Source organism: Anneissia japonica, unplaced genomic scaffold (assembly GCF_011630105.1).
Source record: "Anneissia japonica isolate Jap-2015-1 unplaced genomic scaffold, ASM1163010v1 scaffold287957_len1322810_cov207, whole genome shotgun sequence".
NCBI lineage: Eukaryota > Metazoa > Echinodermata > Crinoidea > Comatulida > Comatulidae > Anneissia > Anneissia japonica.
The window spans coordinates 460,222-474,606 of NW_022683022.1; the positions used below are offsets into that span (position 1 = coordinate 460,222).

The 14,385-nt window shown below is 33.9% G+C and overlaps 1 protein-coding gene across 1 annotated transcript in view; it reads right to left on the bottom strand.

The window, feature by feature from the left end:
* Positions 1-2,022: 2,022 nt before the first annotated feature.
* LOC117119225 (organic cation transporter protein-like) overlaps positions 2,023-14,385 on the bottom strand; it is a gene marked incomplete in the record, with an annotated part of 13,910 nt that continues 1,547 nt past the window's right edge. Inside the window, 8 exon segments of the mRNA XM_033264060.1 lie at positions 2,023-4,421; positions 5,132-5,341; positions 5,560-5,668; positions 6,165-6,373; positions 7,326-7,420; positions 11,054-11,186; positions 13,436-13,604; positions 14,075-14,229. Of these exon segments, the coding sequence (XP_033119951.1) occupies positions 4,343-4,421; positions 5,132-5,341; positions 5,560-5,668; positions 6,165-6,373; positions 7,326-7,420; positions 11,054-11,186; positions 13,436-13,604; positions 14,075-14,229 (1,159 nt within the window).

Consider the following 14,385-nt stretch of genomic DNA (forward strand, 5'->3'; position numbering starts at 1 on the left):
AATACAAAAACAAGTACAAAATCAGAACAGACAAAAAAGATACAAAAGCCGAGAAGTGGTAAGAGCATAAAAACGTTGTCACCAATAAGGTGTTCTTCTCCATTAAGGTGTACTGTACTTTTCCATTAGACTTTTGCTTGAATAAAAATTAATCGGTACATCCTAAAATGATATATTATTTGAATGTTGACTCATCCCACTCAATCATATCGTAGAAAAGCAGATTTAAATATTTTGGAGTTAATAGTAGTGGAGTGAGGGAGAATAACAATAATTGAAATACTTTTAGAATAATGAAACTAATACATGTTTACTAAGTATGACTGAACAGAAAGGGAAATGGATTGGTGAAAGTTTATCGGGTGTATCCTTCATACGTAAATTAAATCTATGTAGGTCTACAAATTACAAGCAGTACAACCAAAGTTAACGTTCATTGATTATGGTATGCTGTGTTTTTAAAGCTTAAAAACAATGCAACTATCAGTAAAATTTGGGAGTAGTGGTAGTAATTACTGAATTTACTAAAACTGTTTGAATTACTGGGTATGCAACAAATTGAATTTGGCCTTATCTATCGTGTTTGTTTTTTGTGTGTTGTAGTGAATTGGCTCTAAAAAAGGTGAAAGATGTACGGCAATACCAACTGAGTGCACCAGTGAAATATATAATTGTATGATTGCTTTTTCATACGTAATTAATTAACTCTCCAATCAGCTATAGAACCGGAAAAAAACCTTTTCCAACAAGAACGCCTCCAAAATAGACGGACTGAGGAAGAGCAGTCTTAAAAGTACTGTCGCATACTAACTGAAACTTTCTCATATTAGTGTGCGGGTTCATGTTCAGTAATACGGTAGGCATTTGTGCATTATAGTATTTAGGACTAAGATGATCTTGCAGATATGTTTTTTATGCTTTGGGAAACGAAACTAAAATGTCTGTATGTTTCACAATTGTAGACTCGAATTAAAATGAACATGGGTTTTATGCAACAGGCCGATCATTCATTTTTTGTGAAATTTAAGTGGCAGTTTGGCCTGTAAATCTTTACAGCATTATATTTATTTATTTTTATTTTCAAAACTCACCTACTTCACTACTTTTTATATTTTTAAATTATTTTTATAAGGTAAAAAATATAAAACTAAACGTGAATTCTCAAACCAAACATAACCATTGATAGTAGGCCTATTCGTGAAACAATGTTCTGTTTATTAGAGCTTACGCGTTGTTTCTAGAACACGCTTCTACATTCCAATGAACCATATGATAGTTTAATTGGGATACTTACCGGTATGACCTAATTGGAGGGAAATTCATAATGTTTAATGGAACATACAGCATGAATGTCACTCCAATAATTGACAAGGCTACTTTATTCTTTGTTTCTGTTTTATTTATGTACTGTATCATAAACCATCACATGTACTGTAACACAAAGAAAAAACTGAAGTGACCTGAAATCGTTTTTCATAGTCTCCATAAGATTTTGGTTGAAGATGATCTGAAATGTATTTGAGGCAAGATCACTAAGTAGTTTTTTAAGAACTGGGTTAATGTGTTCACTTCTTATAAAGTTACAACCCATGCAGATGTATTCTGGTGAAAGCAGAAATATTTTTCATGCGACAAGACAGAGAATGTCATTACAATTGTCGAGTCGTAAGAATCAAACTAAATGGATATTACATAATTGAAGATGTCTGAATTTTCACTTGAATGAAAATGGACTGAGCAACAAAAATATGGCTTATACACCAGAAGTAATTATATATATATATATATATATATGTATGACGTATGACGGGGATAAGATCGGGTCATAAGACAGCCGCAGCTGTACCGCGAAAAATCGGCTAATAGGGTATTGTTTTTACTCTCCCTCTCCCCAACAGCTTTTCAAACAAGGAAGGGGTGCCTCACTTTGAAAGTGGTGATAGGAGGGAGTGTGGGGCTGCGCATTACCACAGTTCCGAAGGATAATTAAAATTCCTGGCCAGTTCACTTTAACCAAGAAAGTTAAGAATATGTCACTAAATTTATTGCAAGAAACAACCGCGTATAATTTTATTATAACAAAAATATGAAATACCAATAAATGTTCACATAGATGTTACAGGTATTAAGAATTCTACATTTTTCTGTTTGAATATAATATAAAATCAGTCTACAAAATTTGAGAATCATATATTTGAAATTTAAATAAAAAATAATCAATGACAATTTCTACACATTTAAAAAGAGTACTGCATGCAAATACCATTTTCTACGAAATTTTTCTTCGAAACCGATAATAAAAGTCGTTCTATTTCATTTTTCAGAGGAAGACAAAATAATATACATAGCTTAATCAATCCATGAATAATGATTCGAATCTTTCTTTTTTTAACAACCAAATTATACAGATTTGCAATCTGGCTAAATACAAATATATTCATCAATTGAAAATTACTACATTATAAGAAAAGATTTGTTCATGCCTATTATTTTATGATCTATATATATATAAAAAGTTCCTTTAAAAATATAAAAATGGTCTTATTCTATATTTTGTGAGGAAGACATTGACATGAAAACGATACTTAAACTACAATCTACGGTACAGTTTAAGGCACGTGTTATCACTGATAAACATCATCGACTGAAGCATAGTTTCCGTAAATTACGGATGGCTGTCGAAGACACACGGTAATGTATTTATGGAAGAGTTGATCTATATAAACTCTGTTCAACTTTACTGATTTGTAAATCCTCCAAAAAATCGCTTACTATTGCTTCGTCGATCGCTACATTAAGTAGCGGTCTCCGAGACAATCGCAAATGTTCGTCTTATCAGCGTCTCATCAACCATTTATGCCTGGTAATAAAGTAGTCAGTAGCCTTCGTGATCATCGATACCAAGCGTTTTCATATTTTACCCTGTCTGTGTTTGAGGTACAAATTGTAAATATAAATAATTCTGTAATAAACTCCTAAAAACAAAAAAAAAAACAAAAACAAAAACGCGAGTACTGGTTGAGTTAGTACAACTAAACTTGTATTTACAATAGGTCATTTAATCAATTACTCGATATAGCGATTCATCGACCAATCTTTTAATCGAACCTATCGACCGATCAGCCAATCAATCAATAAGATGCACTCGCAATGCCGAGATGGAAATAGAAGCAATCCTATGTGGTAATAGTAGACACCCGCGCCCTCATCCGATTTTCCACCTACCATTGACAACTTTCTAAAGAAAAAATATAAGATGTAGACCTATATTTTTAGCGTCACATACAAAACAATGAGGGAAGAAGTCCACTTACAATCGACGACGAACAAAATACACTAGGCCTACTAATCACTTGACACGACGTTAGCTTGCCAATGCAGGGACAGCTGGACTAAAACGTCAAATCTCATGCTTAGCTCAGTCGGCTAAACTGGTGGTAACACTGTAGTGTGTGCGTTGAACCGTAGAAAGGTCCTCGGTCTTCTTCAGACTTCCGTGGGTTATCTTTAGTGTTTACACCAAAAAAATCCGTCCACCCATCCATCCATCCAGCCAATAGAATTATCACTAGTCTATTTATGTAGTAATTCTAAGGGTGATTTTAATTCATTATTTAAAAATAAGCTATAAAAGTTCTAGAATTATTTGGGGGTTTTTTTTCAATATAAACTAATAGGCTTATCATTAGTGAATATGCTATTTTAAAAAGACAAAAAATTCATCATTTTTATAGAACTAAAGTTAAGGCGAGTCTTTCCTGCATGGTAGCCCAAATCGTCAATATGATGACGGTGGCAGCTAGGCAAGAAGAAGGATTAGTTTGAAGATATCAATAATCATTATTTTCTTTTTAAAGAAAATAATCTTAAAGACGCGCTTAAACTTCTGCGCATGAAGAGTTGCCTAAGCTTGAAGAGTTACATAGGCTTAAGTCTAACGTACTATTATTTATTACTATTATTAAATCAGACAAGGGTCCAGAAATCAGGGGAGGAAAGGTAACGCTAAACAATATATTTTTATATTTGCTCTATTAACACACATGAATCAACATTAAATACTGTTCCACCGAAAAATGTATTAACTATCTTAAGCTAAACAATGTCTATACTGTATTATCACCAAGATGATACGCCATTTTGATCATCCCTAATAGTTAATTTATCGATGATTTTCTTATTAAAAGTAATAATCATTTAGAAAAAAAAAATATACAGTTATATATATTTTTCCACTAATATGTTCATAGTTACTACAGAGAAATCAGAAGAAATCCGCATCACCTCTCAGCATGGCTACTCTCTGGTCTCGTGCTTTTATGTGTCACCTTAGAGACATCGTTTAAACTGCTGGTTCTGCAACGCTTTCAGTTTTGAACTTATCAACCATGGAGTACGTTTCTTGACTTCTAGTAGGCTTTCTGGGTAAAGAGGAAATCAAAGTTTCATGATGAGAAACACAACAACAACGGGCTTAGAAAATGTTTTACTCTTGTGTATGTCCTAAAGGGTTTACAGGTTTATGGTGGGTTTAACTTAGGTTTTACATACTTGATTGTATTTATTACCATTATTCAGCAACATTGTGAATGAACAGTGGTGACGCCAGCAGTGGAGGGGGGCAGGGTGGGCATTCCCCCTCCGGTCAGGCCCGGACACTCTGTCGTCCGACGAACGACTAGGTCGTCGGTTAAAAAAAAAATAATAATAATAATTTGTCTGTCCTAATAACACTAGTTTGATTGACAATCCTTAATTAAGCCATAAAAATTCTCCCCATGAACCCTAACAGAGATTTTTTTTTATTCCAAGCCGTCGACCGAGGATTCGTCTTCGCCTTGGTTTGGACCCCTCCGTCGAACACGTCGGACCCCTTGTCGGCAAATTTCTGGCGCCACCGCTGTGTATGAAGACAACGTATTTTCTTACCATATGGAATATTTTAACTAATGGGTGGCCAAGTAATGTTAACATATATACTCATGATAAATTACTACTTTATCGTGCAAACAAGGACACAAAGTTATCTATAGCTACCTCACTCAATAATACAGATTATTTACGTTTTAGGAAAAAACATCCACGAATGTTTAAAATTATATAGGCCTAAAATATCTGTTCAGAGACTTACGAGGAAAATTGTTCTCCTTCTTGTAAAGTTTCCGGTAACTTCCTGCCCATTGTTTCAGGAAGAAACAAACAAATCAAACCTCCGGTGAAGGACATGGAACTGAAAAGGACGAGGGGTAATGGTGTCCACCACTCACCCATGTATAAAGCAAGTGGTGATACAATACTACCTACACGACCAGACATCGAAGCTAATCCCAATCCAGCACTCCTGAAATACAAGTACGTCACAAAGTATTAATTAGTCCTATATTACATTATTTAGAACAGGCGTTTGAAAGGAATTATCTAACAACAGGCAAAAATCATTACAAAGCGTTGATTACAAATGTAACAGATTGAAGAACAAAGTAAACATTATTCGGGTTATACCTAAAATGTCAAAACAAATATACGATTTTTGTTTTAGAATTGAATCAGTATAAATACCTGACTGGTGTTGGAAAGATTTCAGCGGAATAGACGTAAACTATGCCAAAAGCAGCCGTGAGTCCAAATTTTCCGGCCATCGCAATGGTGACGCGTACTACGCCGGGATCTGGTAATAAACAGCCCACTTTTTAGATTCAACATGGTAACTCGTTTAAAATTACGTGATAACACTTAACGGTAAAATGGAAGATAGACATTTCTTTTTTTTCTTAGATAGATCTCAGATGGTTCCTTAACTCACACAATGAAGAAACTGTTATTCAACAAACATTGCGAATTAATCAATATTTACAACATACCGACAAAACAAAAACTGTAGGTATTCTATTTGAAGTGGTCAAATATGACCAAAAAAATTGTACATTAAAATGCTCATTGAAAGAAAAAAAAGTAACATTGTTCAATTTAATCCCGATGGAATTCAATAGTTGGTTGTTACAGACTTCTTTTCTACGAAAATTATAATTACCAGCTAAGAGTCTACAAAAAACAAAACCGTAATAATTTGGCACAAGCCCACATAAGGTGACGAGGATATATTTTCACCCAAATTTCAAATAGAAAGCAAATTCAATTATTGAATATCAAAGATAATAACTTACGAATGAACACTGTAAGGAGGCAAGCCAATCCCCCGAGAAGCAAACTAAGACTGAGAACTATTTTTCTACCAATGTAATCAATGGCGAATATGCTGATGATGTACGCAGGAATTTCTATGAGACCTGACAGCATAAATGCTAAATATGGATCAATACCAAGGTCAGATGTGCTCAAAGACAATCCATAGTAAACCATTACGATAACAAACCTGTCAAATAAAGAAACAAAGCTATAAAAATTGAAGTAAACGTATACGACATTACTATCAACAGGTAGGCCTAATACCTTCGAAACCATACACAAAGATTAAAATACACCGAATATATTTATGCAGATCACTTTAATGGACACTCTATGATGATGCTAATGCCAATGGCAAGTGTAACAATGATGTTGATGATAATGTATGCGTCATTTGGTCGGAGGTCAAGGTTAAGGTTACTGATGGTGTTAGAGAAATTGAGTTAAATGTGGTTGTAATAATGATAATAAGTTGACGATATAAGAAGGATAATAATGATGCTGAAATGATGTGGATGATATTATTGATGATGAAAATAGTAATAACAATGACGATCTTCAACAAAGTAATATACATGACGATTATCATATAAATGACGATGATAGTTATGATGATGACAATGATAACCACAATGGTGGCGTTGAGGCCGCTGCTAATGATAATGATAATAATATGAAGATAATGATAATAATAAAGCCAATGGTCAATTGCTGGGCACTTGTACAGCGCATATAACATCGTCTCTATGCGAAACCAGAATAGATGGTTGAAATGGAAAAGAAAGCTAGTGATGATAATAATTTCAATGACGACAATGATTAGGATTATGATGATAAGGATGGCCATGATGATGGTAATCAATCAATCAATCAATCAATCAAATGCATTTATATAGCGCCGGTATCGATTAATAATGTTCAAGGCGCTCGACAAATTTAAATTTGAAATGCTTCCGAGAACAGGTAGGTGATGAACGACAGCGATGATGATGGTAATAAAGATTGTTTCAATGGTGATTATAACGACAATAACTGATTTTTGCAGCTATGATTTCAAAATGTAATCAATGCATACGTATATCGTTTGTACGTTTCAACTTTCAATCAATTATAATATTTGTGGTCTCAATATACATTACCAGTTGTACATAATATTCAACGTTCGCATTCGGAGAACTGGTGTTCGAAATAGGTCGATAAGTGTATGTTTATGATTCGTAGTACCATCGTCGGTCTATGGGAAACAAGAAATTTAAAGCATCAACATAATAGGAAAATTGAGATGAATAATGATGGAAGTCTGTAAAGGAAAACTACCCTAATAGGGGGAATCAAACATGTCAGCAATACTTCAAATTTAGTAGCATAAAATTACTTTATTATCGGATAAAAAAATATTATAAAGATAAAGAACTGACGATGAAAAATTGGTAAGATGGCCCCACAGTACGGTTTAGAGAAATATTATTCTACTAGCTTTTTTATTAGGCCTATATAGTAAATTAGTTGTTATTGTACCGTATATAGGAAGTTTTTTTTTTTTTTTTTTTTTTTTTTTTTTTTTTGACGAGTGGTAATCCTGTGAGCTAATTTTCCTTTTGAATTGATTCTATTGTTAAAATTAAATTATCAGATTGTAATAAAAGTTATTTGTATTTACCAGAAACAGATCGAAAAATAGATTTCGCTGATTTATAGATGGTTTTCTACAAAATCTTCAAATTAAGTACCAGCCAATTCAAGGTTCTATGCAAAGGAATACCGTAAATGTATTATTTAACTGTGCGTGCGACGGGGAAATTGTTTATATTATTCAAATTTAAAAAAATACATAAAACAAAAAAAATAAAAGTAATAAATAATACAATAACAAAAATTATAAGAATACTAAAATATACAAATTAGGTTACTCGTATATGGAATAGAATTTTTCTTTGTTTAGCCCATGAAAGACTTCTATCGATCTACATGGCACTTGAGATTGTGACTGTTACCAATGAGGTATTCTCCGATTAAAAATATTTTCGTATTCAAATATAATTCCCTTTTTCTTATAGGCCTACCAACCTATTATTTTCATTCTTTTACAACGGTTGTTTTTCTTGCTATCCACGATGTATACATGGCCAATATTAATTAATTTCATAATATAATAAATAAATGATATTTTATTAAATTTTAATATTTCTACCGCATCACCATATTTAATATATTCACACATCCGGATGGTTGATGCGTAACAAAGAACCAAAGCACGGGTTTACTACACGCGCTATTTTAAAACGATAACCCGATAAAACATTCATATACAACTGTATACACTGCTGGCAATGGACACCTGTCAGATCTTGTTAAATGGAGTATAGACATTTAATCTCGCCTTAAGGTAAGGCATAGGGCTAGGTCTATTTTTATAATTTATTTTAATAATTGTTTCATTATTACTTTTGTTTATCGTAAACTATTATGCTGCTCTTTCCATACAAAGAAACATTGGAAATCAATTAGGTCAATTATTAACATTCTCATAATACATTGGACATCAGTGACATGGTACATAAAATGTTATGGTACAATCATTTTCATGCACGATATCTCTCTTAATTTTTTTGGAAACATCAACGAAACTCTTTAACCAGCAATCACAAAACGTTATTGTAGCAATCGCGAACGCTGTGAATCATACATGTAGTTAGGTTAACATTGCAACAATTTTCGCAACGTTCAGAAAATAAGCCAATATATAGGCTACGTGTTGTTCTACAAAAAAAAAAACACAAACAAACAAACAAACCAAACTAAACTGTAACGCTGGCTTGGTACACTGCTATTTGCTTTTTATACTTTTTGTAATTATCGTACGTATTAATATATAGTGTCATAATACAGATACAGCTCAATTAATATTAATAAATTAACGACTAAAGCAGCATTACAATACTTAATTGTTACACACACCTCAACCTGACCGACGTACGCGACAGCCAGCTTGTTGACGTTTGTACCTGATGATACAGATACACATACAGATAATAATATTCAACATAGATTTTTACTACTTTAGAAGACTACATAGGCGTAGATCCCGGGGGGATGGGGGATATATCCCCCCAATATTTGACAAGGGGGGATGGTCCATTGTATCATCCCCCCCCCCCAATAGTTTGACTATGTATGGGGTAAAATGGAGCTTTACACAAAACACAAAAGACTCTCACAGAAATAATTTGCACTGCCTTATGCGCTTACAAAGATGAAAATTAGCATAATGTATTAATGTTGATCACAAAATTATTTTATCTGGTACCGGTACCAATCTAAACTCTTCTTTCCTTAGATGTTAGATGTGCTTGCAAAGAGAGCCACATTTCACACTGAAGGGTGTGTACTACGACAGTAATGTTATGTCAGTTCCAAGAATGTTTAAGGTTATATCGGTTGATGAGGAATTTATTGATTAGGCATATAATAGCAAATTGCATCAATTTATTTTGCAAAAACAAGGTTTCCAGCTTCAGAGGGGGACACATCCCCTGTCCGCACAAGGCGCACACATTGGCGCTAACACCAGGCGCGTAACAGGGGTATTGGGTCAGAGTGGGTTAATAATTTACCATACCCCACCCCACTCCCCATATAGAAAACAATACCGGTACGGTACGACATAGGGCTTATCTTATTTATAATATAGGCCACACACATGTGTTTGAAACTAAATACAGTATAAGCATTTTCATCGTGGTTTTATTTATTACAAACATATTCTTTCACCATCAATATACACATTGAGGCCCTCCTTTTAGGTTAAAATGATCTATCTTAAATTTGTCTTTCTTGAGTTTGGGACTATTATGTGTTTAAATAACTTACAAGGATAAACCTAAAAAAGCTCTAAAAAACGCACGCGAAACGGGCAAAATATTTTTGTGTTTTTAATTCTAATTTCGTCGGAATTGATGAACACTCCCTGAAATGTGCAATTTATAGAGGAAATTGGCCTACCGTAACAAGAAATGCGCGCAAAGAATTTGAGAATTTTAGGCACTTTCAGAGGATGCATTGTCAAGGGGTGAGGAAAGATTTTCCAAAGATGGATATTTTCACCTTGTGGCCCGGTGTTTTTAATTCTAATTTCGTTGGAATTGATCAAAACTCCCTAAAATGTGCAATTTTAGAGGAAATTGGCCCATGTTAACAAGAAATGCGCGCGAAGCACGCGAAATTTGGAGTTTTTAGGCACTTTCAGGGGATGAAAAGGGCATTTATTAAGGGTTGGGGAAGATTTTTCAAAGATAGATATTTTCCCCTTGTCCCCCAGAGGTTACGCCATCGGGCAGCATAGATCAAAAGAGTTATGACAGTTTTTGAAGTGGAGAAAGGGTTGCAGGGTGTTGTGAGTCTGGTCATTATGATATCTTCTTCCTTTTTATTATTGTCTTTATTTTTCTCTTCTCTTTTTCTTTCCTTTTCCTCTTCTTTCTCTTTCCCTCCCTCTCCCCTCTTTCTTTTCTCTTATTACCCAGATCGGGACGACGGCTTGGTCAGCCCGGTAAAAACCGTCAGGGGAGGGGCAGTCTGTTACGACACTGGCTATAAACACGTCAATCATCCCCCCAATGAAAAATACTTTTCTACGCCACTGGAAGACTATATTGGTGTTGTTTGTATGGTAGTATACTTTATTAGGGTGGTAACATTCAGCAAAAGTCTCATTAAAAAATATATATATTTTAGGGAAGCCGTTCCTTTTGTAATAAGGTGTACTCAATGGTTGGCATTACTCAGCGTTTGTAAGAGTGGTTACAGTGTAAAATATTATGAACTATTGTTCATAACTTAATTATCATACGTAATAATTGTTCATTACCTTTGTCACTTTTTCTGAAAACGGATGTACCGGAATTGTGATATTGTTGACTTTAGCTGCCTTCTGAATAATAACTTCTGCCTTTTCAATCGCACCTTGCGAAAGCAACCACCTTACCGACTCTGGCAATAACCTGTATTCGTAGAACAAGTTGTCTACTATTAAAGCCCGCATCATGATATAGTGTCATGTGAAGGCTAGGTTGAAACACTGGAATAAAAGTAGACATTTATTACCATTATTTACTATCCATATTATTCATATGCGAGCCAAAACAAATTATGGTGGCCGTAAGACAGCCAATATATGATGATGTTGCTGTATTAGAAAAACGCATAATATCTTGGAAATATTTAGTTAATTTCTCTTTTTCTTGATCCAGCAAGAAACGTAATTACAGTATAATATACAAATGTTATACTTTCACTGCTGAGCTTCATTAACAATATGTCAACTTCATTTTCACAAAGTTGTTCTCAAGACATACAGAGAAAGAACACCGAGATGACCTAGCCTATCTAGATGATGACATTGTAGATGAGACTGTTTCTGCTTACTACCACAGCGCAGCGTAGGTACAACGAGTGGAGAGCCGCCAAGACCTCTGCCAATAATTTTCATTAAGAATGTAATTATCAAGAATTATGATTATAAAGTATGATAATTTTGTTGTGCCTCCTTCTCTTCTTCTTTTATTGGCGATCAAGGCAGCTGAATGCGAGGGGCCTGGTCTCTAAGTAAACCTAATTACTATAACATATGTCAGAGAATCACTCCCATCCAGTAATTAAAACAAATATTTAATATAAAACACATAAATATACATCACGCAAAATGTACTGAAAAATGAAATCAGTAAAATTAAAAAGAGAAGTAATAAGGGAAAAATATATATTATTATAATTATTATAATAATTATTATTATAATAATTATTATAATAATAATAATTATTATTATATAATTATTATTATTATTATTATTATTATTATTATTATTATTATTATTATTATTATTATTATTATCACCACTACTACTATTTTAATTAATACTATCATTATCATTATTATCACTATTTTTATTCATTTGATGAGGGATGATGTATACAGGTGTGATTTGAGTCTTGAAGTGAATGTGTGAAAAGGATCAAGGACGAGAGAATTCTTTAGATCATTTGGAAGGTCTTTCTAAAGACGGTGGAATGTGTATATAGCAGATTTGTGAAGAGAATCATGATCTGCTTTAAGGTGTTTAAAGGAAAGAGTTTTACTATGGCTAGGTCAAAAAGTACAGACTTGAATAGGGTTAGAAATACTTGTACAGTCAATATAACACAGGAAAGCCTTGGAAATAAATAAAAAAGAAATTGCCAGTGAAATTAAGATAATCGGTCTATATAAGCTTTTCCATAACACCTACATTTTCCCAATGCCAGTTTTGTGGCTGTTCTTTGGCTTTTTCCTATACTATGCAGGGAATGTCAACATATCTCTATATCTCAAAATGTCCTAAATCTTTACTTGAGAACGCAACGGAATCTATCAGCGAAACTTGATATCACATGCTCAAGTATACGTTTCTTATTGGTGATCAAAAGCAGAACAGACAAAACCTATACCCGATTCACAAACGAAAAATAGATGTTTTGCTTTATACACATTAGTAAATTCTATGTGAAAACTACCTGTACTTTACCCATAATTATGTGGGCATGATATGAATATGAAATCATATGAGCAATCCATACAAATGGATGTATGGTTTGTTACATGGGTATTCGTAAGGAGATCAATGTCGATCTTGGCAAGCGCACATCTAACGCGTGCTATAATGAGCCTTTCCGCTCTAAGCTGCCCCACCATAACAAAAGGATGTTTGCATTGCTTTGAGTAATTAAGGAATATGGAGCATGTTGATTTTGTCCCCTGCTTCCTTTTCTGGTGGTTTTTACTGTATTTTTAGTCTCTTTCGTCCTTTTTGTGTTGCTAATTACTTGTTAATTAGTGGGATTTGAACATACTCAAATATATCAATATGTTCCAAATTATTAGTTCTTTGATAGTGACTAAAAAAACTCGTTTTTGAAAAATTACCAATTATTTCCTTTTGTCATGGTGGGGCAGTAAGCTCCGCCCCTTGGATATTGTTGCTAAGATCCCACAAAAAAACGACAGAACGTGCACTTGTGGGACATCAACACGCGAGTTTATGAGACGCGCGCGTGTTCCGGGCCCTGTTCTGATTGGTCAGTTGTCAATAATTGACAATTCGGTAAGGACCCTTTGAGACGGCTTAGTACGCGTCCCGTGCAACATTATTTCGTGTGAATCGGTTACAAGTTAGTGTTTATTGTGTACATTTAATAAAATGAAGCGTATAATTACGGCATGTAGAAGAGACCAAATGCAGTCGGGACAGACAACGCTATCTGAAGTTTCGTCCAATCTCGAATGAAGTAGGCCATAAGCGCCAGCAACATTATACCAACGGCCCAATAGACTTGTATCAAGGTCCCAGCTACGGTTCTCCATTTTAACCCAACGAGCTCAGTTGCTATAAATGAAGGAAATTTTTACAACAAAAACAATAACCATATATACGCAATAACAAAATAATCAGCAGCAACATCGTCAAGAAAAACAGCAGCAAAGTAAAAATAGCAGCAGTGATAGAAACAACAGCAAAAACAAAAACAAAATAAAAAATTAGAAAACAATAATAATACTAATACTTTATATTTATTTATATCAACATTTTTCACAGAAGGTATACTGTCTTGTATTTTTGTATTACAGTGAATATAGATTTATTTATTTTATTTTATTTTTTTTTGGTCAGTGAGCAAATTAAATTCATACAAAACAGAGGCCTATAAGTTTTTTGCGAGCCGAGTGACCAAGCGGTAAGGCAGGGACGCCATTAATTACTACAGCCTTAACATCGGCGCTGGTTCAGGACTTCGAGTTAAGGATTATTCTCCTACAGTTATAAGCTTAAACCAAGATGGTTAATGCATACTGTACCTATAATAAAAGCAACCAGGAATATGCCAATAGAGGCCGCTGCAACGACAAAACGAAGAGCACAATAGGCTGCGAACGAGTTGACGAAAGCCGTTATCAAGCCAAGAGAGCATTGGATCACCACACAGATGATTAGTGTTGGTTTACGACCAATCCTAAATTAGAAATGCAGGAGATAAAAATGAAATCACCAATGATACACTAAGGTAGTTCATAGTCAGTTTAAAATGTAATTAATATATATAATATATACTCTATATATATATAATAAATATATATAGGCCTATATATATATACATATACATATACAC